The sequence below is a fragment of the Amblyomma maculatum genome, chromosome 1, assembly GCF_055883805.1.
Source record: "Amblyomma maculatum isolate TAMU_Amacu chromosome 1, ASM5588380v1, whole genome shotgun sequence".
NCBI lineage: Eukaryota > Metazoa > Arthropoda > Arachnida > Ixodida > Ixodidae > Amblyomma > Amblyomma maculatum.
Window position 1 is genome coordinate 32363884 of NC_139344.1, and position 26182 is coordinate 32390065.

The 26182-nt window shown below is 45.9% G+C and overlaps 1 protein-coding gene across 1 annotated transcript in view; it reads right to left on the reverse strand.

Moving 5' to 3' along the window:
• Positions 1-14044: 14044 nt before the first annotated feature.
• The window catches only part of LOC146202091 (proto-oncogene tyrosine-protein kinase receptor Ret-like), a 265403-nt gene continuing 253265 nt past the window's right edge, over positions 14045-26182 (reverse strand). Inside the window, exons 19-21 of the mRNA XM_084587934.1 lie at positions 25283-25382; positions 23017-23134; positions 14045-20816 (exon numbers count right to left, since the gene is read on the reverse strand). Of these exons, the coding sequence (XP_084444060.1) occupies positions 20623-20816; positions 23017-23134; positions 25283-25382 (412 nt within the window). The 3' untranslated portion in view covers positions 14045-20622. The remainder of the gene's footprint in view (positions 20817-23016; positions 23135-25282; positions 25383-26182) is intronic.

Genomic DNA, 26182 nt, shown 5'->3' on the forward strand with positions numbered 1-26182 from the left:
AGTCTACATAAGAAGACTCGAAGGATCGCGTGCCGCAGACAGAGCCGCGCTGACTCTGCGCAGGCCTAGCGGAAAGGAGCGTGCACGGCAGTCCAAAATGATTGTTTTGAAAGTGATATCGCTAGCGGCCCCTGCGTGCTTGTCTGTTTATTTTTTTTTTTTTTTTCAGTGTGACAGAGAATTGTGATTCTTGGGTAGAAGCACTGTGTTTTACTTCCCGTGCTGATACAGGTGGTTTAAATCTGATTCCTTTCAGCAGAATTGTTTCTTTGGTTGCGACCCGAAATTCCTGCTTGCATGCAAACCAGATGCCATGAGCAGAAAGAAAGTGGTGATTTTTTCGTGTTAAAGGGCCACTGTTCAGGGAAGGATCTTTTAAGCAAAGGAGCCCAGTGTTTCGATCAGGTACAAGAGATAGTCTGTGCAAAATGCTACAGTGACACGCGCGCCGCAAAGCAACGAAAATACAAATCAAATCTCTCTCATGCTCTCCTTCGGGAAGCCAGCTTCTCCGTTTCCCGCGCTGGCCCGTCGAGCCAGAGTTATGACGCACTTGCCGAGAACGACGTCCATTGGTCCGTCTCGCTGACTGACGGGAGAAGCTAGGATGGCCGTACACCACTAATTGTGTCCACCGCTCGCTGCTGCACGGTTTTTCCTCGCCGTTTTCGTTTTCGCGCACGCAGAGAGGACCACCATCACCACCCCCCTGCTCCGAGTCCGTTCTGAGTGCTGCGCCGTTTCTACAGCCTTCCCTTCTTTCCCGCAATCTGAAGCTTTCACTCCGACGTGATTTCTCGTTTTCTCTCCCTTTTAGGAGAGAGGTTCGACGACTCGGCCCAACGTCAACGAGACGTGTTATTGACTAAAGCAGGTCGAAAATCAGACAGGAAATTTTAGTTATGGAGTAATGAAATAACAGAAGCCATTGAATCGTCCAAAACGTTTGCACATTAAGATTACCCCTCGGTAGATTGAGTTTTCACGCTGTCTATCACCAGCGTCCCTATTTGCCCTTTTTCTTTTGTGCATCAAGTTCTGTGCAGCCACGGACATTCTCTTTCTAAGGATCTTAATCCTGTGCATTACAGAGAAAGACCAGGAAGCCTACTAAAAGACCAACAGACTAGCATTCCCATTTTACATGCGAGATATTCTACTGTCAAATTAAACATTTGTTGCCAACAGAGTAGAGATTTTAACTTCCATATTGCTAAAATATAAATCACCAATGCAACAACATATAACTCCAGAGTTGTATGGTGTAGATGACATAGGTCATATTCAATCTGCTGACAACTGCATGCCTAAGGCCTGGATTTTCCTTTCAATAGTTCTAACTACTTGCTTCAATTTTCATATTGCCAATGGTTTTATTTTTAATCTCTGATTAATTTATGTTCGCCTAAATAATGGCACTGATTTTGACATTTGATTCAGTAAACAAATTCGGCAAAATCTAAACAAAAATCAAAAGTGCCAGTAGTCATTTGAATATCATATCACAAGATAAACTAACATTCTCCGTTTAGCAAAACACTGCACAATTGTTCGTTTCAAGTGATTTATAACCGTTTATTTCTGTTCAAAGTCACATTTCAGTGCATCTACTTGATGAGGAGGAAATGAACTTGAGCTGAACATGTAATGCAAAAACAAGATACAACTATCTGGAGTAGATACATGGCGCAAAATGAACAGGATGAAACACAGAAACACACGGTCAAGACGCTTGTCCGTGTGTTTTTGTGTTTTTTCCTGTTAATTTTGCGCCGTGTAGCTACTCATATCATGTACCAATTAGGCCAACAGTTGATTCTTCTTAATCAGTCATCTGGTTTGATAACAGGGGGGGGGGGGCGTTAGAGAGAAACTAAATATATAATCAAGTCAGCATGGATTCACTACTTACTTCAGATGTGACATCACGTCGAAGAAAAGCAAGACAACTGCCATTCTTCTGCGCCATGTGTAAATATGCTTGTGGCAACATGAATTCAACCAAATTTTATGTACATTCTTGCCTAATTCTTTGCCTGAGGCAGCATATTGGGCCATTGTTCACAGGCCTGAAACATGTGAAACATGACAGCAAAATAAGGTCCTAGCACTAACCAGGAACATTAAAAGCTAAGTTCAAGGAAACAACTCGGATTTCTGTCATTCCCTGGAAGCCTAAAATATCACCACGCCAGCGCAAATTCACTGCTTACCTGAGGTGTGATGTCATACCAGGCAAGCAGCTTTAGAGTTGGAGGCATGTCACCATCATTTTCCACCTCTCACCTTCACAGCCATTGTTTGTTGCAAAGTGTTTTAAAGCAAATTATCTGTACAGTAGTCTCGTCTAAATCATTTCCTGCGGCGGCAGTGTCTGTTGACAGGCCTGAAACATGCCATGAAAACAAGATAATCTCACTAACTGGAATCATCAAAAACAAGGTTCAAGCAAACAGCTCCGATTTTCTACGCTTCTCCCAAACTTAAAAGAACAATTCTCTTGTGGCTGTGCTCAAGCAAGTCATCACAGAAGCAATGACACCAGATCATCAAGCACTACCAGGGAGAAAGGCACGCATTTTCTATGAATTTACGCACTAATGTGAAGCAAACCTTTTTCCCAACACTCATATTTATATTAGTTACCAAATCCCACAAGTGAAAGACGACACACGAATGAAGCGCATTCATTCGTGTATCGTCTTTCACTTGTCCCTGCCTATCAAGTAGCGCAGCATTCCCCAGTATGATTCTAAAACAGCGCAAAAGAACAGGGACGAGAGAACGAAACGTAGAACACGAGCGCTGTTTCGGACGAGACAACGTTTCGTTCTTTCGTCCTTGTTCTTTTGCGCTGTTTTAGAATGTATACATACCAACTCGCCCGGGCTTCTATTTTCCCAGTATGATCAACCAACTGGCCCCCGTGTTTGCATTGCTCAAGGCTCTATGTGCCTCCTGCATGTACTCACGCTGTAGCGAACCAAGATGTGCCGGTACATGCATACCGAACACTCACCTGAATCGGCAGGCGGTCTTCCAAAGCCAATTGAGCGAATTCACCGATTACAAGGCTTGCGCTCAAGTGTTCTTAGTGCCCTAAAATTTGATCATTTTTCTTGACTCATCGAAGTCACTGAGCAAATTTCCTGCGCGGAAGTTTGCTTCACGCCATGCAGCTCTCCACAATTAAACGAAGGAGCGGGAATGCAAGGAGCGTGCGACTTAAAGTTCCCAAGATCGCCAACCACAGAGAGAGAGAGTACTCACAAGATGGCCGTGCAGGCGAAATCAACCATACCTCCATGGAATCAACTCCGCGCGTAAGAGGAACGGATGAGGGAGGTTGACAGAGCGCACACACAAGTCCGCAGTGCTACTTCCTTGCGAAGGACGAGTTCAGACAACGTAGAAACTTCTGCTTGTAGACTTCATCGATATCCAGGGCCGCAGAAATACAGGCGAGCGTAAGAAAGCTTCCGTAAAGAACCGCCATGAACTGCAAGCTAGCCACACACGGGTAGACTGGGAAGCTGGTGCCATAACCACGCGACGAAGAGAGCCGATCAGGCCGAGACCGTCGCTCGCAGTGCGTAGACGACCGCAACGACAGCTCCAGTGCGAGAGACAGACCTCCGAGATATTCCAACGAGTAACGTAACACTCCGCCGACGAAACATTTCGAGCCTTTCGCGAGGCAGAAGGGCATCTAGCAGGGCTATTCATCCACATATGACTCAGCGTTACGTGGATAGGCCGCAACCCAGGAGCACCGTGTAAAATAAGAGCTCCCCCATCCCCTTCGCCCACTTTTTAGCCGCCACGTAGGATGGTCCCGTACTCTTATTAAGGCGAAAGCCTTTATTGTCTCATCGTTGTCGTCAGCAAGTGTCACACTTTTGCGGCGGCTGATTGATCGAGATGGGATGACGTCATGGAGGTCTCGACCAATCACAGAGCACCACCACAGTATGCGCGAAAGCGTGCCTTATATGGCATATGTCAATCAAATCAAATCCAATTTTATTTTTCTCTGCACAAAGTACAAGTACAATCAATGATATATTACTTAGTATTTACTAATTATTAGCTACTGATTACAAACTACTGATTAGAAAGAAGTAATTAATGAATACTTACTCATTATTACTATTTATGAATTAGTTATTACTTACTAATCAGCATGTATGAATTAATTACTAATTAAGTCCTAATTACCAATTAATGATTAGTGAAAGTTTTTAATATTTATTAATGCTACCCACCCGGCAAAATCAACCGCACAACAGTAAACGTAGAACAACTGCGAAGATACAAGGAGCGCGATCTCGTCGCTGCCGAGCAGAATTCACAGAATAAATGCACTCGCAGAATATGAAAGAGTAGTCGCTTGGAAAAGGAAAAATTCATGGAACCGCTTCATAAATTTTTCCTTTTCCAAGCGACTACTCTTTCATATTCTGCGAGTGCATTTATTCTGTGAATTCTGCTCCGCTTGGAAAAGGAAAAATTCACGAAACGGCATATCGAATGCCCGCCGGGGTGGTGCAGTGGTAAGACGCCCGACTACTGGGCCAAAGTCCCCGGGTTCGATCCCGACCTCGGTGGCTGCGTTTCGATGGAGGCGAAACGAAGAGACGTCCGGGTGCTGTGCGATGTCAGCGCACGTAAAAGATCCCCAGGTGGTCGAAATTAATCCGTAGCCCTCCACTACGGCTCCTTTTTCTCTCTTTCCACTTTCACTCCCACTTCCTCCCTTTCCTTACGGCGCGGTTCAGGTGTCCACAGCAACAAGTGTGACAGATACTGCGTCTTTGCCTTCCTCTGAGCCAACTAAATTAAAAAAATATCGAATCCTACAAAAACATTTCTCTCCCCGCCAGATTAAAATTATCTGGGTCTCTGTGCCAATAGTGTCTACAGTGTTAATCTCCACGAAAGCTTTTGGAAACATTCTGCATTCAGGGTTGTCTGATGTTATTGATAAGTATGATCTCTTGTCACCAAATCAGTTTAAATTTGGCAAACATCAATAATCGAGTTAACTTCATTCGAACAAAAGAAATATATGTTAACATAGTTTGAAAAGGAAGCCTTCATTACTGTTGTCTTCGTGGACTTCTCGAAGGCGTTCGAATTAGTGACCACAGTGCATTCTTAAAAAAATATTAGTGGTCTAATCCGTCGTACGCCTATATTATTCAACTGCGGAATGTATGCTTGCTGACCAATGTTATATTGCCATGAACAAAGTAGTTTTCGAGGAAACTTACTTTTAATCACGCGTGTGCCGTCTAGCAGGACGGTGAGTAGCGACATGTGCTAACTGTAGTCAGACACACAGTTCAAGCTAGCTATATCGACGTGTCGTGCAAAGGTATATTCAATGCAAGATGAGCTTCTGGTAGCGACTTGAATTGGTATTTAACAATTGTGACTGGGCTTTACCAATCATGACCTCGAGCAGTCCGCCCATGAACACTGGCAACCACTGTGATACTTTAGCGTCGCCGCAGATGATGAAGGCGGCAACCGGTTCCCGCGCAGTGCGTTTGCCCATATTCGCGTAATTTCTGAAAACCGTGGCCATGAAATCTTTTGTCCTTTTGGGCAGTGTTTGGATATTGACACTATCACCACGTCTTGCCCGCTGATGTTGCACTTGACGGCACACCTTTCTCCACAAGTGGCTTTGGCCTTTTGTCAGCGGCAGTGTCCTGAGTGCACGTGTTCTCGTACTTAAATGGCAACGCCAGCAACTCTAACCCCGTGCCTTGTGTGAAATTTAACACAGACGGATCCGTGAAATGCAGCAGGCTTGTACTTGTTAATAAAATCCCGGAGGTGGCACTAGATGGCGCAAATTCTCCAGAAGGTGGCCGAAGGCGCTGTGGCGGCAATCCTTGGCATCCGGGAGCACGCGCTAGAAACTCTCCCAGACCAGCATAATATTGAGCCTTCTCAATGTGGTTGTTTAAGTAGTAACTTAAAAAAAAAAAAAAGACATTCGCAGTGAGCACTGCTCCCGTCTGGACATTTTAAATTAATGCGTAATGCAAACTCGAACCCACAAAAATTTTTAACCTCCTCTGACCTCACTGGGGCTTGGTGGATGGAACTGCGGCGGACAAAATAAATTGAAAATGTAGCGGTAAAATGCCCTTCTGCGTTATAAACTTAGTGTGTTACGGTATTCCTGTACTGGGGCAAATGTTTCTTAAATCATACCTATCGCCCAGAAAGCAAGCTGTATGCAGACACAATTTAAAATTGGAGCTAAAAAGGGTGATATACCAGACCAGTGCTCTTTAATATCTACCTTGGTTGTATTTCAAACCTCACCTTAATGGTTAAATTTATTATCTACGCCGATAATACTGGCATCTTTTTTTTTTCTTTTTTTTTCTTTTTTTTTTTTTTTTTTACTGGAAATAATCTCAAGCATTTTAGAGAATGCAATGACACCATGAGTGAGTTGCAAAAATGGTTCGAATCCAGATGTATGCATGTAAATAACAAAAAAAAAAACACAAGCCGTTATTTGCCATTCAAAAAACAAAGTACTAGATTAAACTTAAGTCACAATTGCTCTATGTATGTGTGTGGTTGAGCAAATTACATCTCTAGAAGTAGTTCTATCCCACAGTACGTCTCGGAACACCACGTGGACCATCTCGAGACTGGCTCAAATAACTGGGGTCATGTATCGACTCAGACACGTTATTCGAAGACAACTAAATCTACTCGTTCATAATTTTCTCTTCTACACCTATTTAAACTACTGCCACTTAGTATTGGGCACAAGCATGGTTAGCTGTCTTCAGCGTGTTTATATTTTCGAGGAGTTATTTCGTTATATTGCTCCCTGACGCTCGCCAAGCACGGATCTCATTCTACAAGGTTGTGTCCAAAAGATTCACAATCTCTACAATCTGTATAGATATCACTTGAGTGTCCAGTTTAAACTCGAAGCAAGTAGAAATGCGAAATATATACGTAACCTTGCTGAAGTACATGCACAAGAAATAAGTGCCCGACAAGCATGCAGAGACTTTGGCTATCGCCGAACCTCGAATAAGTCCAGGCAGAGAAAGCTTGCAATTCACTCTTCCTTCGCTATTGAATGCTTCAGTTCGTCAAAAAGTCTTCGCGTGGTATGTGCGTTAACATGTAGGGTGTTTTTTTTCTCTGTTGTTTTTGGTTTGCCGGTACCGTTGTTCACTCACTCTGATTGTTTCTTAATACTGCATAATGTTTCGTTTTCTTTTCCACCTGGTAACTACGGTATATCTGTTTATTACGTTGTACAATTGTCATTCATTTAGAAGCCTTGCTGTCAAGCCACTGCCAAGCGAAAGGGGGCTGTGGCTTTGCCAGGATGCATCTGACATTTTTTTCTATGCAGCATCTCTGCTGTGTGCATCTTTACAGAGCAAAAAAACAAAAACAAAAAAAAAAACGACTTTGAACAAAATACTGCTCCCTTCAAGGGTAAAGTAAGATGAAATTGAAGATGTGATCCGCAGAAAGTGTGTGCGCATAGAGGAATGTAAAGGTTCACATTAGCAACTGTCTATACATACACAAAAAAGCAGGCGCAAATGAGTGAAAACTGCCTCATTAATTAAGCACCACTCTTAAAGCCACAGACATCACGTATGGAGGCATAATGGTCTCATTGTTGTACTAGAGTCGATTTGGAGTGATGTAGAAAAGAGCAAAATAAAAACAGTGGTGAAAGGACAGCAAGATATCATGAAAAAAAATTCTTTTTTCGCTTTGAACGACACGACGGGTTATTCACCCTTCTTTCTGCTTTTTGGCAGGAACCTCGCCTTACCTTTAGACACGCTGATCCCACCTGCTGGCCGCCCCATAACCACCTACGCACGTGACGCCATTGCTCAAGCCACTGACGCGCGCCAAGTAGCCCGTCGTCGGCTCCTCGCCTCTCAGACTTTCCAGAAGTCTGCCTACGATAGGTGAAATCGCCACGTATCTTATGACCCTGGGGCCTTGGTTCTTCTATGGTCTCCTGCACGTCGTGTTGGCCTCTCGGAGAAACTTTTGTTCCCCTACAGTGGCCCTTATCGCATGGTGCGCCATGTCACCGATGTGACGTACGAACTTACTCTTCTTGTGCCTACGTCCTCCTCCTCTCGCCCCGCTATTGACATTGTACATGTTTCCCGGCTTAAGTCATACCAACTCATCCCTTTTTTGGCATTTTAGAGCCGGGACGGCGCTTACACCGCGGCGGGTCATGTTACGCGAAGACGAAGACGAAGTGTTTTCCTCCCTTGCCTCGCGGCAAGATAGATGACGTCTAAGTGGGACTGTTTTGCCGTCGTGCTGCTCGCTGCTATGCCAGTTGCAATCTTGTAAATATTCTGTAAATAGACTGAGTCTTCACGTAACAATATTTTTTGGCGCCACTTGGTTTCTCTGTTCACCCAACTGCCTTTCTTTGGTAGCGTCCATATGTCGACGGCGTTCAGAAACTGAAAAGGCTCGTAAAAAGCTCGGAATTCGTTAGAACGGAAGACACGCACTATATAGTCTCAAAACCCTGAAAAAGAAAGCGGTTTTATTACACTCTGTTAGAAAGGGCGATTGTGACTAATTCATTTCTCTGGAATATAGAAGTGCACTTTGTAACATCACGTTAACAAAGTTTGCGGTCACTGAAAAAACTACTACCACTTCATTGTATTGTTATGGTATGTAGTCTTGGAGACGACGACGAAGTGCTTAAGTATAGTGAACAACGACGACGCTGAAACTAGGCTCTGTTAGTCCTGCGAGTGTGTTCCTGACGGCGAACTGTTGTGAATACGTCGGAGTTTGCCCCGTAACATTTTGGTGGAGCGTGCTGGGGGTACGATACCAATACCACAATCCGGATCTCCGCATTGGCCGCCAGCTTGGTGCTAGCACTCTGCTATTCGACGCAGTCCCTTCTACAGTGGCACAACCGACGCCCTATGTCGTCGTGGCGTAGCCTCGTGATCCGGGCACCTTTTGCGGCACCGATGACATTGACATCGAAGACTGGCTCTCTATTTACGAGCGCGGCAGTAAGCATAACCGATGGGACACAACCTTGATGCTGGCGAACGTCATTTTCTGCCTGGCGGGTACAGCGCACGTCTGTTTTGAGACACTCGAAGAAGATCTGACATCCTGTGATATGGGCGAAGAGAAGCTCCGGGGTCTTTTTGGCAAGCCGATCGGACGCAAGCTCGGCGCTAAAAAGGACCTAGCATCGCGAGCACAGTCGTCAACCGAATCATATGTCTCGTACATGCAAGACGTCCTAGCTCTATGCCGCAAAGTGGACAGCGTCATGTCCGAGTCTTACGAGGTGGGCCACATCTTAAAGGGAATAGCTGACGACGCTTTTAACCTCCTCCTTTGCAAAAACTGTACGATGGTCGACTTCGTCCTTGAGGTATGTCGGCGGTTTGAGCGAGCTAAACACCGTCGTATTGCTCCCCGCTTTGACTACTTGCCAAACACAGCTGCTACGTACGTCTTCGTGCGAAGATCTGCCAACACTGCAGCAGCCATCTCTCAGGCAAAATTGATCAGGATTGTTCGCAGAGAGTTAGAAGCTATGACCTCCATTGCCTTCACCCCTCAGCCGACGGATGCTACTATAGCCCTGATCCAAGCTGTCGTTCGCCAAGAATTCGCGAATGTGAGCCTTAATCTGAACTTGAGCATCAGCTGTGGTCAGCCGTCCGCACAGCCATCTGTCCAGCTCACCGTTCCAGTGGTAGCTGCTGCGGCTTTTACTGCACTCTTCCCGACGCGATACCGCTACTGCTACGGCAACCCGGAAGAATGGCCAACCTCAGACGACCGACCCATATGCTTCAACTGCTCACGTGTCGGCCACATTTCTCGCCATTGCCGCAGCCATTGGGTTCCGACACCTCGATCTCGCTACAATCATGATCCCAGCGCCGCCTACGGACCACGCCCTAACTTTCTCCATGATACGCCCTCTCGTGACTTTAATTATCCAGCCCCACGCATCTTCAGCGGCTTGCTGTCTCCCCAGAACCGCCCCCCCCCCCTTCCTTTCTTTCCTTTTCTGGCTATCTTCCGGAAAACTGACCAATTCAGCTCCCGGAGGTGAAGCTGCATTGACGACCCGGCCCGAAAATCCTCTGCTGACCCTCGCTCATTGCCGTAACCTTCTAGATACCTGCGTGGATGGTGTTCCTGTTACCGCCCTTATTGACACGTGTGCCCAAATTTCTGTCTTCAGCTCTTCGTTTCGCCATTGTCTCAAATAAGGTGTCACACCCGCCGCTTCATCAGCCGTTCGTGTTGCCGATGGAGGCGTCGCTGCGTCTTAGAACTGTGCACTGCTCGCGTGGGCATTTGTGGTCGCGCTACCCCTGTCCTCTTCACTGTAAACGGCCGCTGCCCTCCCGATTTAATCGTCGGCATCGACTTTTTAATGGCCCACTCTGCCCTGATTGATTGCTCAAGTGACCATCTTCGCTTAGACCTCCCTTTCTGCTCCGACCACACAGATATGAAGCTACGCCTCCAATGCATCGAGTTTGTTCGCCTAACGCCAGAAGCTGCCATGTATGTTCATTTCGCCCCGTTTCCTGCAATTCCTGATGCTACATACGTCACTTGTCCAATCACGGATGTTGTTCTCTACCGTAACGTCATCCTCCCTCACACTGTCGCGACCGCCACGGGTAGCCGAACCATCTTCCCATCCTTAACTTCAGCCGCTCCGTCCAAGTTTTGTCCCATGACATTGCACTCGCTGACCTGTTTCCGTTCACTGACTGCGAAGTTGCTGCCCTCAAGCCTGTGCCCCTCTGTGAATCCTCGTATCAGCTTCTCGTTGAACCCTTTTACGCAGATGATAGCAGCGGATTTTACACACGACTAAGCCAGTGCTCTCTCCGGCCTTCTGCTTTTGTACAGCGACATATTTCATTTTGGGGACCGGCCTTTGGTCCAGATATCCATCGTTACCCATCACATATATACTGGTGATACCAGTCCCATTCACCGAAGGCCTTATTGAGTCTGCCTTGCTGAGCACCACGTGACACAGAAGGAGATTGACAACATGCTTGCTAACAATATTGTTGAGTCTTCCAGCAGTTCCTGGGCGTTCCCTGTCGTTTTAGTCAAAAAGAAAGATCAAACTTGGAGATTCTATGTCGACTACAGCCACCTCAATCAGATAACTAAAAAAGACGTTTACCCTCTCCCGAGAATCGACGACGCCCTTGACTGCTTGCATGCTGCAAGCTATTTTTCTTGCATCGACATGCGTTCCGGCTACTGGCAAATAGCTGCCGGACCGCTAGAAAACCGCATTGATCACCTCTTACTGGCTATACCAATTCAAGGTCATGCCATTTGGTCTGTGTAACGCTCCTATGACCTTCGAGCGCATAATGGACTCGCTTCTCCGTGGCTTTAAATGGACAACGTGTTTATGTTACTTAGATGACGTAGTTGTTTTCTCTCCCACGTTCACAAGCCACCTTCAACGGCTTTCTACGATACTGGCCGTCTTCCGCCGCACCGGTCTTCAACTGAATGCAAAAAAGTGCAGCTTCGACCGCCGCCAAATCGAAATCCTGGGACATTTGGTTGATGCAAATGGTGTGCAGCCCGACCCTAATAAAGTTCGTGCAGTGCGCGAGTTCCTCACTCCACGTAACACAAGTGATGTGCGACGTTTTCTCGGCCTCTTCTCCTACTTCCGTCGCTTAATTCGGAAATTCGCAGACATAGCACGTCCCCTTACCCCCCTTCAGCAGAAAAACGTAAATTTCTCGTGGAGCAGTGAGCAAGCTCATGCCTTCACAACGCTCATTTCCACCCTCAGCGCCCCCCCAATTATGGCGCACTTCGACCCGTCTGGCCTTACAGAACTGCGCACCGACACTAGTGGCCGTAGTATTGGCGCCATCCTTGCCGAGTACCAGCACGGCCCCTCTCGTGTAATTGCCTATGCCACCACCTGTTATCTCAGTCCGAGCACAATTACTCCATTACGGAGCGCGAATGCCTCGCACTTGTTTGGGCGTTGACCAAATTCTGTCCTTATTTGTTTGGGCGGCCCTTCAGCGTAGTGACGGACCATCATGCATTGTGTTGGCTGTCCTCACTTAAGGATCCTACCGGCCACTTAGGTCGCTGGGCCTTGCGATTACAACAATACATGTTTACTGCTGTGTACAAGTCAGGCCGCCTACATCAAGACGTCGACTGCTTGTCCTGCAACTCCACTGACCCTCCAGAACTGCCTGGCCATACTGCTGACGAGTGCATTTTTCCATCTCGGACTTTTTCCGTATCGGCGTCAAACAGAGTCGTGATCCTTCCCTGCGCCCCATTATTGATCACCTGCGTCACGACAGCTCCGATCCGTCCATCAGTGTGTTTGTGCTGCGTAATTACACATTATACCGACGCAACATGCGTCCATATGATGTAGACCTTTTGCTTGTTCTCCCGACACATCTACGCTCTGCTGTTCGTGCGCACCTTCATGACGCCTCTACAGCAGGGCACCTGGGAGTATCACGCACATACGACAATGTTCAACGGCGATTCTACTGGCCTGGTTTTTACTGTTCTGTTCATCGCTACGTTGCCGCCTGTGAGCTGTGCCAGCGCAGGAAGACTGCCAACACTGCCGTCCCTTCAACCTAGTGGGCCCCTGCAACCACTCGCAGTTCCGTCTGAACCCTTTTCTTGAGTTGTTCTCGACCTGCATGGGCCATTTCCAATGTCGGCTTAAGGGAAAGAACGGATTGCCGTACCGACCGATTACGCCACCCGGTATGCCATAACCAGAGATATATTCCCACCAGCTGTGCGTACGACATTGCAGACTTTCCTCTGCATGACCTCATCTTGCGTGATGGCGCTCCTCGTCAACTGCTCACCGATCGCGGTCGCTGCTTTCTTTCTCAACTTGTTCACAATCTTTTCCGCTCATGCGCTACGCGTCACAATTTACAACGGCCTACCATCCACAAACAAACGGCCTTACTGAGCCCCTTAATCGCGCACAGGCCGACATGATGTCAATGTATGTTTCTGATCATCATCGTGACTGGGACGTCTCTTTGCCCTTTATAACATTCGCTTATAACTCCTCACGCCATGATACCCCCGGATACTCTCCCTTTTACCTACTTTTCGGCCGCGACCCTTTACTTCGCTTCGACACCTTACTGCCTCTTGACGATTCCTCCATAGTTTCGCTTCTGGTGCCATCGCCCGCGCTGATGCCGCCCGTCATATTGCTCGAGACCGGCTTGGTGCGTCTCAGCGCTCTCAAAAGCAGCGTTACGATCTTCAGCACCGTGACGCCTACTAGCCTCCTGGCTCCCGGCCCGGCGTGTAGGCATGTGCGAGAAACTTCTGCCTCGCTACGTGGGCTCTTACTGCGTCTTGCAGAAACTTACCGACGTTGCCTACGAGATTATGCCTGTGCACCCCAAGTCTCCTTCTACAACCCGTCATCCAGAAGTCGTGCATGTCGCCCGTCCCAAACCCTATATTTCGCGCTCTCCTGTGTAGTATACGCACCAGGACTGTGCTTCTTCTCGGGAAGGGGGGGGGGGGGGGAGGGGGGGTAATTTTTACGGTACGCAGTCTCGTAGACGACGGCGAAGTGCTGGAGTAGTGAATTATGATGACGCTGAAGCTAGGCTCTGTTGGTCCTGCGAGAGGGTTCCTGACGGCGAACTGTTGCGGCTACGTCGAAGTGTGCCCCGTAACAGTATTGAGAGATCGCCTTTATGCATGTGTAGTTTGGCCAATTGGTGGTTCAGAGCATTGATCTGGAAGAAAAATTCATCTGAACGACCGCCCCACCTCCATAATTTTCAAAGTAAGGATTCTAACCTGAACACGCGTCTGATCATAGCCAGGAGCTGTCACCAGAAGTGATGCAAAGAAACTAATGCTTATCGAACCGCATGAGAAATGGGCATTTTTTGTCACCTGTACAAACACTTGGAGACATGCTTAGTTGCAACATCAGGTAAATTCTTTATTTCTGCTTCAAAACATGTGTCACAAAAAATATAAAAGAAAGTATTTCTTTCCACACCTGGATGAGACAAAATTATGGAAGTGGCTACATTCGGCGAGGATACCACAACAGTTGACAACAGCGAAGTACATTTCGTTCTCATCGTTACAGACTTCATAAGCATATAAGTCTACAACAGCTATATTCAAGAGCACGTGGAATGCGGAGTTGGAATGAGCGTGCGCGGTGTAATATGTAAAAAGCGGTTGAGGTCAGCAAACAGGTGGCACTCTGAACGCGCAGCCACTGAACGCAGGAAGTACAGCGATGACTTGGGATCGAAGATTGCACTAACTTCGGTCGAAGGCTCTGCGGGGACTGCATAAGTAACACAGGCTATTTACATCTTGCTTTGCTGCGTATATTCATCGAACAGTGTGCCCCGAAAAGATAAATACCTAGAGACACCAAGCCAGATGCCTAATGTAGGCTACGAATCGAGGACACCTTCAATAAAAACTACGCTTCAAGCACTATTTTTTTATAGTGCCGAGCTAGCAAAACTAGCAGGGCGACTCAACGTTCTGAACGCGGCAAAGGGTGAAAATTTTTCGTCATAATGCTATCGAATACTTTTCCCGACATGGTCTAGGTTAGAAAATACTGTCGACCAAATGTGGCCCATTAAAACGCTCTAGGTTAATTTGCAATTTTCCTTGTGCGCGCGTACTTGTGTGTGTGTGAGAGTGTGTGTGCGTGTGTGCGTGTGCACGCGCGAATGTTTTTCAAGCCGCGAACAGGCGTTTGCGATGGCACTGATACTGGTCGAACACTCGAGTTCTCGAACGAATAAGAACAAAAGCCCCAATGTGCACACGTATAAAAGCAGTTTACAGCGCCTTTTGATTCAGTAACTACCGCCTAAACAATATTACACTACAACACACTTCACAACACGTGGACGAGATAATCTCTTTGAACGGACCGGTGCTGTTCGAGTATATTTATGAATGCTCGTCAACCGCATGATGAGATCTTCGGATATGCTGATGCACATAGGACTGATACGATGAAGGCAACACTCGCATGCGTCCCTATCTCGCCTATTTGGGCGCTAAATACAGGACTGCTGACAGCCGTAAGGTGCTATTGTCCGGAAATAGGATGGCTGGGCAGGAAAACGCACAACGAAGACAATAACCACCCTGTGTCTGTTATGTGAACCTCGAATGACTGCGTTTGAACAAGTGCAGTCGAGACAACGAAAGACACACAATTAGTCACTATCATACCGTAAGCAATTGAGACGACGTAAAAGCCGGGTATTGGTATAATGGCAAACAGTGAGCCGGCACGTGCAGCCTTTAGTACAGAAAGGCGCCCTTCGCCTCCACCTCCCAGTAATATATCCTTCATAAAAGCCCTTGAACCTCAAGCTAAATAAATGCTCCGAGTGGCAACACTGGCTTTTCTGGTAACGCAGCGGATCATGAATTATGCGGTATGACAGGCGTGCAGAAAGACAGTTTTAACGAAGAAATCAGCCTTGCTCAATTTCTTTGAAAAGAGCAAACTGATCCTGGTGCGCGTTACAAGAGAAACAGCCAACGCCACTAATTCTGTCGTGTTTGTGCTGTCGCCATTCGGAAGCATAGCGTCGCCATCGATTGACCATATTTCGAGCGTTGAACCTCCATATTCTGGCAATGCGCTAAAGATGGCATATGATCTCTGCGATCATGTTCGCTATATTTTTATCTCCTTTTTTTTTTTTTTGCGTCGAAAATAGAGAATTTATCTCAGTAATACTCCTGACCGCAGTTCGCATGGGTACCAATAAAAACCATCACAGCCTTCGAAAGCATGCACTGTATACCTCGCAACGTACAGCGCACACTGTTGTGATAGCCTCATAGGTCGAAGGTTAGCGCACTCTGAAACACGGTCAAGTGCTAGAAGTCAGTTGCTCCGCCTAGCTGCGCCGTGGAGCGCCTAGCACTTCACACCGTTACATCTGTGGTGAAATAACGGCGCACAGATTTCGAACGCCATGACAACAGTTCAACTACAAATTTCGCTTGTACTGCTAAATCGGCTCGTTTTTAAGTATTTATTGTACACTATTGGTCTTTAGTTAACCTCTAAGGGCGTGGTGCCTTTTAGGCGGCGTTTCAAGCGGTATTAAAAAAAACAACAACGCCCGTTCAAAAGGTTTCTCTGCTCGTGTTCTATTTTTCAAATGACGATTAGGAACATGAAAATCATTTACAGTTCTACTCCAGGGTTTATTTTTTTGCCTGACACCTTTTTCACGCGAGGGTTTTTCGACCGCACGAGACTAATACGATATTCCGAAAAAAGGATCAGCCCTTGTGCTCACAGAAGCTTTCAATGCATCGTGCGTAAATAATAAACGAGGGTCACGTATTTGCATTTAGTACAGGATGAAATCAGCGTTCGCGAAAGGCGCTTCAGACTGCGCCCATACAAAAGGATTTTCAGATTCGCTGGTATCATTAGATCACTTAAATAATGCGGCCTATTCCCTAAAAGCGTTTCTTCGCCAATAGAGACTTTAACTGCAAAGCACATTCCCTAGGCTATACAAAATGCTCAGTGGTGCGTCCAGATTTAAATTAGGGCGTTAATGTCCCTGTTAAAGGAAAAAGAAATGATGAGATAGATGTATCATGTTGCAAAGGGGTAAGTAGAAAAGTAACGGAACGTTCCTCCTTGAATAGCGCTGCTATCGTACTGCCGTGCCGGTGTTTTCTTTCTGTGGTTATAAAGACTTCTATTTCCGATACGGTGAACCAACCAAAATGTTTCACCATCAAATTCTGCTGGACGAATTAGGCAGCTAAGATTTATTTACATGCCACAATATGAAGCGAAAGTTTTTTTAAAAGGCAATATTTATGGTTCTGTTGCCAGCAGTCCAAAATAGCTGCTCTCTTTAAAAAGGCATTGTTCGGTGCGTCGGGCCAAACAAAGCGTTGTCGAAAACAACGCTGAAAGTAGCTGTAGTAGTAGTATTAGTAGTAGTAGAAGCAGTAGTAGTGGCAGTAGTAAATGCAATATCGCAGAATTATAATTGGGTACCTCTCCTTTAAGCGTATGACGTGACGGTTCTATAGCTCCTGTTCGGCAGCTGTTTGTGGATCTCGGTTGGTGTGCATGCACTTCGCTATACTCGTCTAACCTGGGATCATTTACTATGTGTCTGTATCATACCCCGCATGCCATAGAGTCTTAAAAGGCCCCGTTACATGAAAGACCGCACGACATAAATATATATTCCGCTTTAACCAAGTCACAAGAACGTGCCTACTTGGCTTAGGTGTCTGACTCTGGACACAGGGGTCCCGGTGGAAGCCATACTTGGCGGCACCTGCTAGCTCGGCCACGTCGCGTGATGTCATGACGTCACACAACCCGGCGACCGATCAGCGTACGGCAATGTCACCTGCCAACTATCCGTCACTAGCCAGAGCTATATGCCCGCGATTTTTTTGCTCCACAACGCTGGTGTCAACAACGGCAACAGCACGAACGCCTTGTTTTCTGGAAAAGGGGAACTTGAACGCTGTCGCGTTAATAATGAGTAAACTTGTAAACACGCGGCCGAAGCTGAGCTGCAAATTAGACTTCGTACTTTAACTGCACCTTCCTAGGCAAAATTCTTCGCTTTCGTAGTGTTTCTAAACAAGAAGGTAGATGAAAATCGTTTTATGTTTACGCTTAGGTCTACGCGCACGTGTAAAAAAATAGTAACTAATATTCACTTGGAAGAAAAAAAAAAAAACCCTGATAATGCACAGAACTCGACATCATCAAAAATGCGCACAAATAATGAAAACAAAAACAAACAACGAGGTAATGCAGAAGTTAATGTAAACATACACATAGTGCGGGGAAATAACACAGTAGGTGTAATGACGAATGCAAGAGGGGAAAAAATAGAGCGATCGCCCTGCTATAAACCAACACCGTATTTACAAACATGAGGGGTGCTATAGTAGACGCCGGCGGAGAACAGGACCATAATAAGCACCGGGTTCCGCTCAGGTGTGTGGGTGTCTTTTGTTCGCTCATGTAATTTGTAAACTGATTTTTATGTGCAACTGTCTAGCCTGTCTGGTTTAAATGTTTATTTTAGTGAGCCAATGTAGAGCCCGCGGCAGCACGAGCAACTCTGCGAGAAATCTGCAAGGTTCAAAAATAACGTTCGATGCTTCCTGCTCTGTCCTGAGACGTGATCGCATTTTCTTTGTGAAGGAACGACCTTACAGGCGCGCTCTGAAACCAGAGAACTTCTTCGAAAGCTATTGTTTACATGCATCCTTAGGTATTGTGTCTTCAACTGCTAACCACACCCACAAAAGCAACGCGACCGCTTTTTGCCTGCATCACAGATTGGTGTTGGTTTATAGGCAGGATGTAATACACTGCTGGGTATTATATGCATCTGCAGGGCAGCTGAAAAGGTGCTCCAAATTGCTTAACTGTACGGCACTGCAAAACAGCACATCAAAGACATCACTAGCCGCGGCATAGGCATGTACTGTATGTAGCAAATAAACGTCAAAAGACTTTAACACAATGCTATCTTTTCAATTCATGATTACGGCACTGCCTAGGGTAATAATACAGACCAAGCGAAATGCTTCCAGGCGGGACAACAAGGATATTGTCGCGTTATTTTCACCTAGAGTCTTGGATCACTAGCCAAGAAAAGCATTCCCGTTGAACAAGCTTTTCGGACTCTACCTTCACTGCCTATTTACACCAAGGGTTCCTTTCAATATCTGCTTGCGTAATAATACCGCACTTTGACAACAAAAATCTGCAAGCAGGGAGGACCAAAAGCTTCTAGAGCGTCATAAACATGCCTTCTGGGTGCACTACATTGTGCTCAGCCTGTCGGCTAGATTATTAATGCAGGCTTGAGCAGCACTGCTAGACATCCACGCCACCTTCCTATTTCACCAGTTGCACGTGCTTATTAAATTTCAGAGTCCTTTCCGGCCTCAAATCTATCCCATGTCCCAGCTGCTCTGCAACCGTCGTAATGTCCTGAACAAGTTACATACACCAGGAACGAGACGCCATGCATTAGCCAATGAAACGATAGCATCCTACACCAAAAGAGCACAATAAAGAGGGCGTTACTGTGGAAAAGAAGAGTGACAGAATAAAAGCTAAAAAACATCGCGCCAACTTAGAAGCGATCGGATCTGCATTATCTCGAGCTTGGCCGGAGGCGCGAGCGTATGAAGAGAAGAAGCAAATTCGAAATGCTATATACCCTTTCGCCAAAAAGAAAGCACTTTAAAATAATTTCGCAGGCACGTTCACTGAAAGGTGAATTGCGATTCCCAAGGTTCAGTAAAAGCTGTCTGCAGGGTCTCTCAGCGTCAGGCTAGAAAATATGAAAATGTGTCACGAAGAGTCATCGATCAAAAGTAAAGTAAAATATCGTAACTTGCTATTTAGTCGTACACGTCTATGGAACTCATTTGTGTGTTTTTGACTAAGAAGAGCGAACATCCCTGAAGACATGGCTTTCTTCTAACAAGGTTTAGGTACCCCTCTGACCGGAAAAACACGTTAGTGTAAACATCAATAAACATTCATGGTACACACAGAGAGTATATTATGATATAGGCCGACGCGCCTGTAAAGTTCATTTGTCAGTGCACAGAAACACACACAAACTACTCCACATGAGTTTATGTACAAAACGTTACACCTATAAAGTGAGGTGCAACCGCTACGTGAAGACATATAACCACCATATCACCGCACGAAAGTTTGTCACGAAAAAGCGTACACCCACAGATACTGAATTTTAATACTGCGTATTAAAAGCAAATTACGCGGGGGACCAAGCACTAGCATCAATGTGTTGACATCTGAAAAACAATGCTGGTTGAATTTATTAGGTCAAAAGCACGTCCTTTGCTGAAGCTGAGAATGAAAAGAGACTGCTTTTGACTTTGGTGATGCCAATCTCTGTGATTTACGTGTAGGCGGATGAAAAGTTTTTCGCGACATTCGGGAAGCATTTGCTGAAACCCATCAAATAGACGTGGTTTCAGCAAAACTTCCTCGTTATGGTTTGCAGCCAAAGAACTTTGGTTTGCAGCCAAAGGGCTTTGGCCCCCTCAGTCGACACAGTACAACGGCGCCAGCGTCGATTCGACCTGACACACACCCGAACATGTCCCTTAAAAAAAAATATGCCTTGTTCTGAGTGGCATGCTGTGCGCCATGTGGTACATACGAGGAAAGGACAAAAAGGGACATTACTCTCACAATATGACATTCAGACTGCGAATACCGTTCATCGTGGCGCACAAGCATGGCCCAAAAGGACAATACATTGAAGAATGTTGGTTGTCTGATCCCAGGGCAAGCTGGCGACCTCGTGGTTAAGTCAGCGCCATTCGGCGACCTGCAGCACCAGTAAACAGGAGAGGCGCCGGAGGGCATCTGGCGTAGCGTGCAGGCCGAAGGCTCTTTGGTTATCTAGCTGGACCTGGCGAATCCGTGGGCCACCACGGCGTGGTACTTGATGACTAGAGCAGCTGCTTAGGGCGTTCGATACCTGCCTCGGCTCGCGACAAAACATCGGGCCGGGCTAGCCAGCAGACGACCGGTGAGTCGACGGGAAAGCCATTCTTCTTGGTCAGCAACTGTATGTTGCTCGCCTCCGACGCACTCAGCTCGGAGAATGAACCTCGGCGCTCGAACTCCATGCAGCCATATTCAGCTGAAATAAAAGACGCCGATAATTAAACGCTGGCAGCTTATAATGCAGGAGAAGGTAAAGTACTAGAACGTGCGTAATATGTCCCGAAAAGTACTAGTGATAGGTTGCGGAACGTTAAACACCATGCAGGTGTGAGTATATTGTACGTGCAGGTCCTCACGATTGGAGCCAGAAGCTTAAATTGGTGCGACATGGAGTGAAATGGGAAGCCCTAAAACGCGTTTCGATGAAGATACAGCCGCATAATGAGTGTAAACTTCCTGCTTCAGCTTCAGCTGTTCTTCCAGGAAGTGCAACATGCTTCAAAGTGCGATTTGTTTGTACGCGTTATAGCTTGGAAGTGCGATTTGCAAGAACTGAGACTTGCAGAAAGCACGAGTTCCAAGGTGATATATTGACACCGTTGACCATCAGCTGCTGTTCTACCTCTTTTCTGCCTTTTTCGTATGATGCATTAGAGAAATTAAAAAATAAAGATATTAACTCGAGGTGCACAATGCCTGGACGCCTTTTCAGGCTTTTAGAAATTTCTGCCTTTTGTAAGAGGTAGCAGGAAATAAAAGATTGCTATTAAAGGGGTAGAGACAGCAAATTCCTAGGTTGTGCAAAGCTTGTCATGCGCTTCCTTTGTGTGTGAAGAGCATCAAAGTCAAGTATTAAACTCAAGGAAGGCGTAGAAAATATTTTAATCCTACTTCAAACTTTGAAAGGAATACTTGCTCTCATATTTGGACCCATCGCTAGCACATTGACTGCGACGTAGGCTCACCGAAAAAAAAAAAATCATTATCGGGTGTTTGTGACGTCATTTCAATGTTTTCTGACGTAAGGGACGATGCTTTGGCTTTTTATATATGTTGCCATCAGCCCAAGCATTCTTGCTGTTGCTGGTGGACTCCTTTCGGCTTTTCTCTTGCCTCCGTATGTTTACCAGCGTGACAGCGTTCTAACAGTTCTAACGCACGGATGACATGACGGCTCAGTGTAGCCACCGTAGCCCAAACTATACTTGATGGCCATTTTCATTCACTAAAGCTTGCGAAGGCTGCCGCCGACGGCGAGGCGATGGTCGGCGAACGGCGTTGTTGTCGGTCGCCGTAGCCGAGACCGGAGTGGTCGGGTGGCGCAGCAGTGTAGCGCTTATTGGCTTCGTACCAGAAAAGACCAATGTTATCGAGACTGCCTGCTATATACTCGTGCAACAGTCGCCTGCTTGAACAAAATGCGGAACTTTCGGCAAAGGCGCTTCCCGCGGGTGCGCCAGGCGACGAACTGCGCTGCTAACGGCCTCCCCTATACTCGTCGCTAGGCCCAGGCGGTTTCGCCGTACGCCACTTCGGAACGGGTCAACGCGGTAATAAAGGTTCGTCTTTTGTCACCCCTTTACTAGGAAGGAAGCCCATCTCATAATAAAATATGCTCGATAAGAAGTGTGTTCAGCGACCGTCCTCGATAGGCCTAATTTGCTCTCCATAAGTAGCACCGACTGTTCCTGGCCGCTTGCAGCATTGCTCGGCGCACTGGGTAACACCGGCGCTTCGAAGTGATTGTACACGCGTCATGCGACGTAAGGAATCGCTGATTTCGGTTCACTGTACCCAAAACTATATTCGAACAGCTCTTTCATTTCTGTGAATTCTCTCTCCACAGTCCCCAGATTCGCACAAGTGAAAGCGGCGCTCAAAACGCCCGTACACGAACGAGCATTTACGCGCCCTCCTTTATATTGAAAACCCCTCCGGCTATTTGATTTTTCCTTGTCTCTCGTTAGTGTAGGACTTTGTAATGTAGAACCAATTGTTTCCGCAGTGTGACTACAACGTGAGAACATGGAGGAGTCGCGCTTTGGTCACACTGCAAACAGAGCAGACGACGTGCATATTTGTTGACATCATCAGTTTTTCGTGCACGTCAAATTTGAATGTTGTCTTCTGTTTTTTGACGTCAAGTAAAAACCTGGAAACTACGAACCGAAACTGCCGCGCTCTAAAAATACGATAATAAATTATGCAATGCTATTTTATGCTTCTAACACTGTGTTGTATGCTTGCAGAATCGTTACGCACTATTTACGAAACAAAAGTACAACACAAACATTTGGTGCTTCTGCCCCTTCGGTAATTAATGTTTTTTGTTGCCATTTTTACGTTCCTGTCAGTGTACGGATGTAGAAGAGGCGACTAACTAATTTTATACTCACGAGCTTCGCTGCCATCGCTGTCATCCGAGTGCTCTTCAAGAAGGGGCTTCATTGATGGTGCTCCGCTGTTGAGGTTGTAGTAAGAACGATTCTGCGGTCCACTCAGTTCCAGGTATGACTAGAAATGTAAGATTTTTGTTCTTTGAAACTTACGATATACAACCAGGTACAAGTGGGCTTTAGAAATGTTTATAGATTCAGTTACAACTGACGCAGTGCTTGCTTTGCAATCAGCGTTATCTTGTATTGCCGCTATCATATTCCAGCAAGAAAGTTACAGGACAGCAGCTTGGGTATGTTGGTTATCCATTTGAGGCAAAACAGCGCGGAACAACGGGATTTCTAGAAAGACTTCTAAAACACAAAACGAATTTCGAGCAAGCGTCCAGAAACCTGGGGATTCATTGCAGCGACTGTCCTTCGAAATATTGTGCACCTGAGCTCAGAAAATAGAAAACAATTGTTAAACACTAAGAGCGGTTTGTCCGAGCAATTATTGAGGCAGCTTCGATGGCGAGGCTGAGGGACAGCTATATCAGCACGCCATCTGTTGTATTAACAGACAAGGAATCGGACATGTTAAAAATGTGATTCGCTTCTTTGGTTAGTAGTGTTTGCTTGTCATTTCAGATTGCTTGAATGATACGGCTGTTACGCATGTGATTTGAGATGTGGTGCATGTGTTATGAAAAGTCGTGTTGCTTCGAAATAAAACTGAATTGTCAGGCTGCTCTGTTGCCCCGTTGTTCAGCGCTGTTTTGCCACAAAAAAAGAAAGCTACAGCTTTTACTCATACGCCACACAGTGCAGGACACGCATACACAGCCACTTGTAAGTGTGTCCCTTCCTCTGTGGCTTATATCGGCTGCAGTCCTCTTCAGTAATGCCTCATCAAGCTCGGAAACAAATTGTAATGGCATTCCTGTTATAATTAGAACCCCGCTTCCCTTTTAACAATGCAGCACTATAAATTTGATTCCGAGGAAGACTCAAACAGAAAGAGTTTGAAGAATGTAATAAGTAATGCGGAGAAAACATTTTTACTAATAGCGACCTATCTCGCGCTCACAAATCCTAATTATAGGCCTCTACTCTGCTTAACATTAGGCTGGTCCAGCACCTGTTATAGTAAGTTGGATGTAAACTGCTATAGTAATTTGGCTTGGAATTATCACTGAGGATCCTTTTACCTTGTCAATTAGTACTTGATCTCGCTTATTCAAATTGTCCGCACGTTTCTGCAATACCTATATTAACCAGGAGCTTCAAAGAGAAGGACGGTAATTGAAGGCCTTACCTCCCGTACTGACTTAAAATGACTACATGACCGCTTAGTACCATTTGAGTCTGCAGTATGTGAAAATTAAATAATTTGTCCGCTCAGCTAATGCGAAATAATGTGGAAGTGCTGGAACTTTCGAAAGAAAATTCGATTTGATTATTATGTATGCAGGGATGACTGACCTAAGTATGTAGTAGGAATGTTACAATGCTCTAATTTTAACATTCTACAAACGTCAACGATAGAATGTGTTTTGAGTTGCATTGTGAACTTCGCAACCATGCTTCTTGAGCATATTTATGTGGTGATGATTGTTATAACCCGTTATATATGCTTGATGCTAACATGTATTTTGGTTTGTGCAGTTTAACGTTCTGAAACGTCTATGCGAGAGGCTTTAGAGGAGGGTTCCAGAAATTTAGGCCATCTGGGGTGCCTTAACGTGCACTGACATCACACAGTACACGGGCGCCGTGCTTTTCGTTCCCACGATAAAGCAGTAGTCGCGGCTGAGATTTGATCCCGCATCGCTGGGCTCAGCACTTGAGAGCCCAAGCTATACTGAATCACCGCAGTGGGGTATACATGTATCTTGTGCCTCAAACTGCTGTTATTGCGCCGTATATCGTTAGGGCATCGTCTGGAGACTAATTAACCCGCTCTGTATTTCCCCAAGGGCAGTACCCTACATTGCTTGTACAACAAACAAATAGATGTTGAATAAACACTGTATTGCATGGCATAATGAGCATCATAGGCAACACGTGATAGCTGACCATTATAATGATGGTCAAAACAACATTATTACAAAGTTTAATTAAAATCTAACTTTGAGAAGTCTAGACGCATCCACAATTATATTCCACCAATTATTGCAACTGAGAACCCAAGCTTTCTCATACTTCGCGCGATAACGGTTAAGACACTGGTCGCCACTGCAGCGAGCAAAGTAAAGAAAAAATAACTAGAACTGGTAGAACTTACGGCAGAGTCCTGAAGTATATCTTCGAGGCGTTGTCTAAGCTCCTTGAAACAAGGTCGATCCTGTGGCCTCGCCTGCCAACAGCTTAGCATAATACGATAGCTGCATTTGCGAGCGGAAGAAAAGAAGAGAGAAGATAAATAACAAACGCAGGGCACTGATGCTACAAGGGCGCAAGCTTGCAAAAATTCCCATCATTTTATGTGCTTCGAAATGTGCCAATGTTTCATGTGCCCGCGTAAATGTTGAGCTCTGCTGTAAAACACACAGAGACATACAAAACGGCATATGTGTGTATTTTCATTTTAGGAAACGTAGCGCAAAGAAAGACAAGAACAAAATGGGGGATACACACATAAGCGCTCGTGTGTGTATCCCTCATTTTGTCCTTGTCTTCTTTGCGCTACGTTTCCTAAAATGCGAACGCACCAACTCGCCCAATTCAGCATTCTTGTGCTTATGTGTGTATGTTGTTGTGAAAAAGGAACTGGATTAGCGAAATAATGAGCCGATATTATTCTTTTTATTGCCTTTCAGAGGTACCAGCTGAAAGATGATTTATTTCCTGCAAGCGACGCTTTGCAGCACGGTCGCTAGTTGTGTAGGCGTGCCAACCGGCAGTGCATAATGCCTAGTTCCACGCGCCCGGCGCTTGGGTGCGGGTCGTCTGCTGCTCGTTAAACCTCAACTTCAGCTTGTAGAGCTACTTATGTTTTTTTTTTTTTTAATTATCACTGGACGCGATAGATAAAGCATGTATTCAGTGTCTGGCATAAAACGGCAAAGGTAAATACGAGAGAGAAAAGCTGCGTTGTTTTCGTCTTTGTCCACATGCTGTAGCGCAGCGCCGTTCGCTACAGACTCAGTGCTTTATGGTAAAAAGGACGTGATGGATAGGCGGC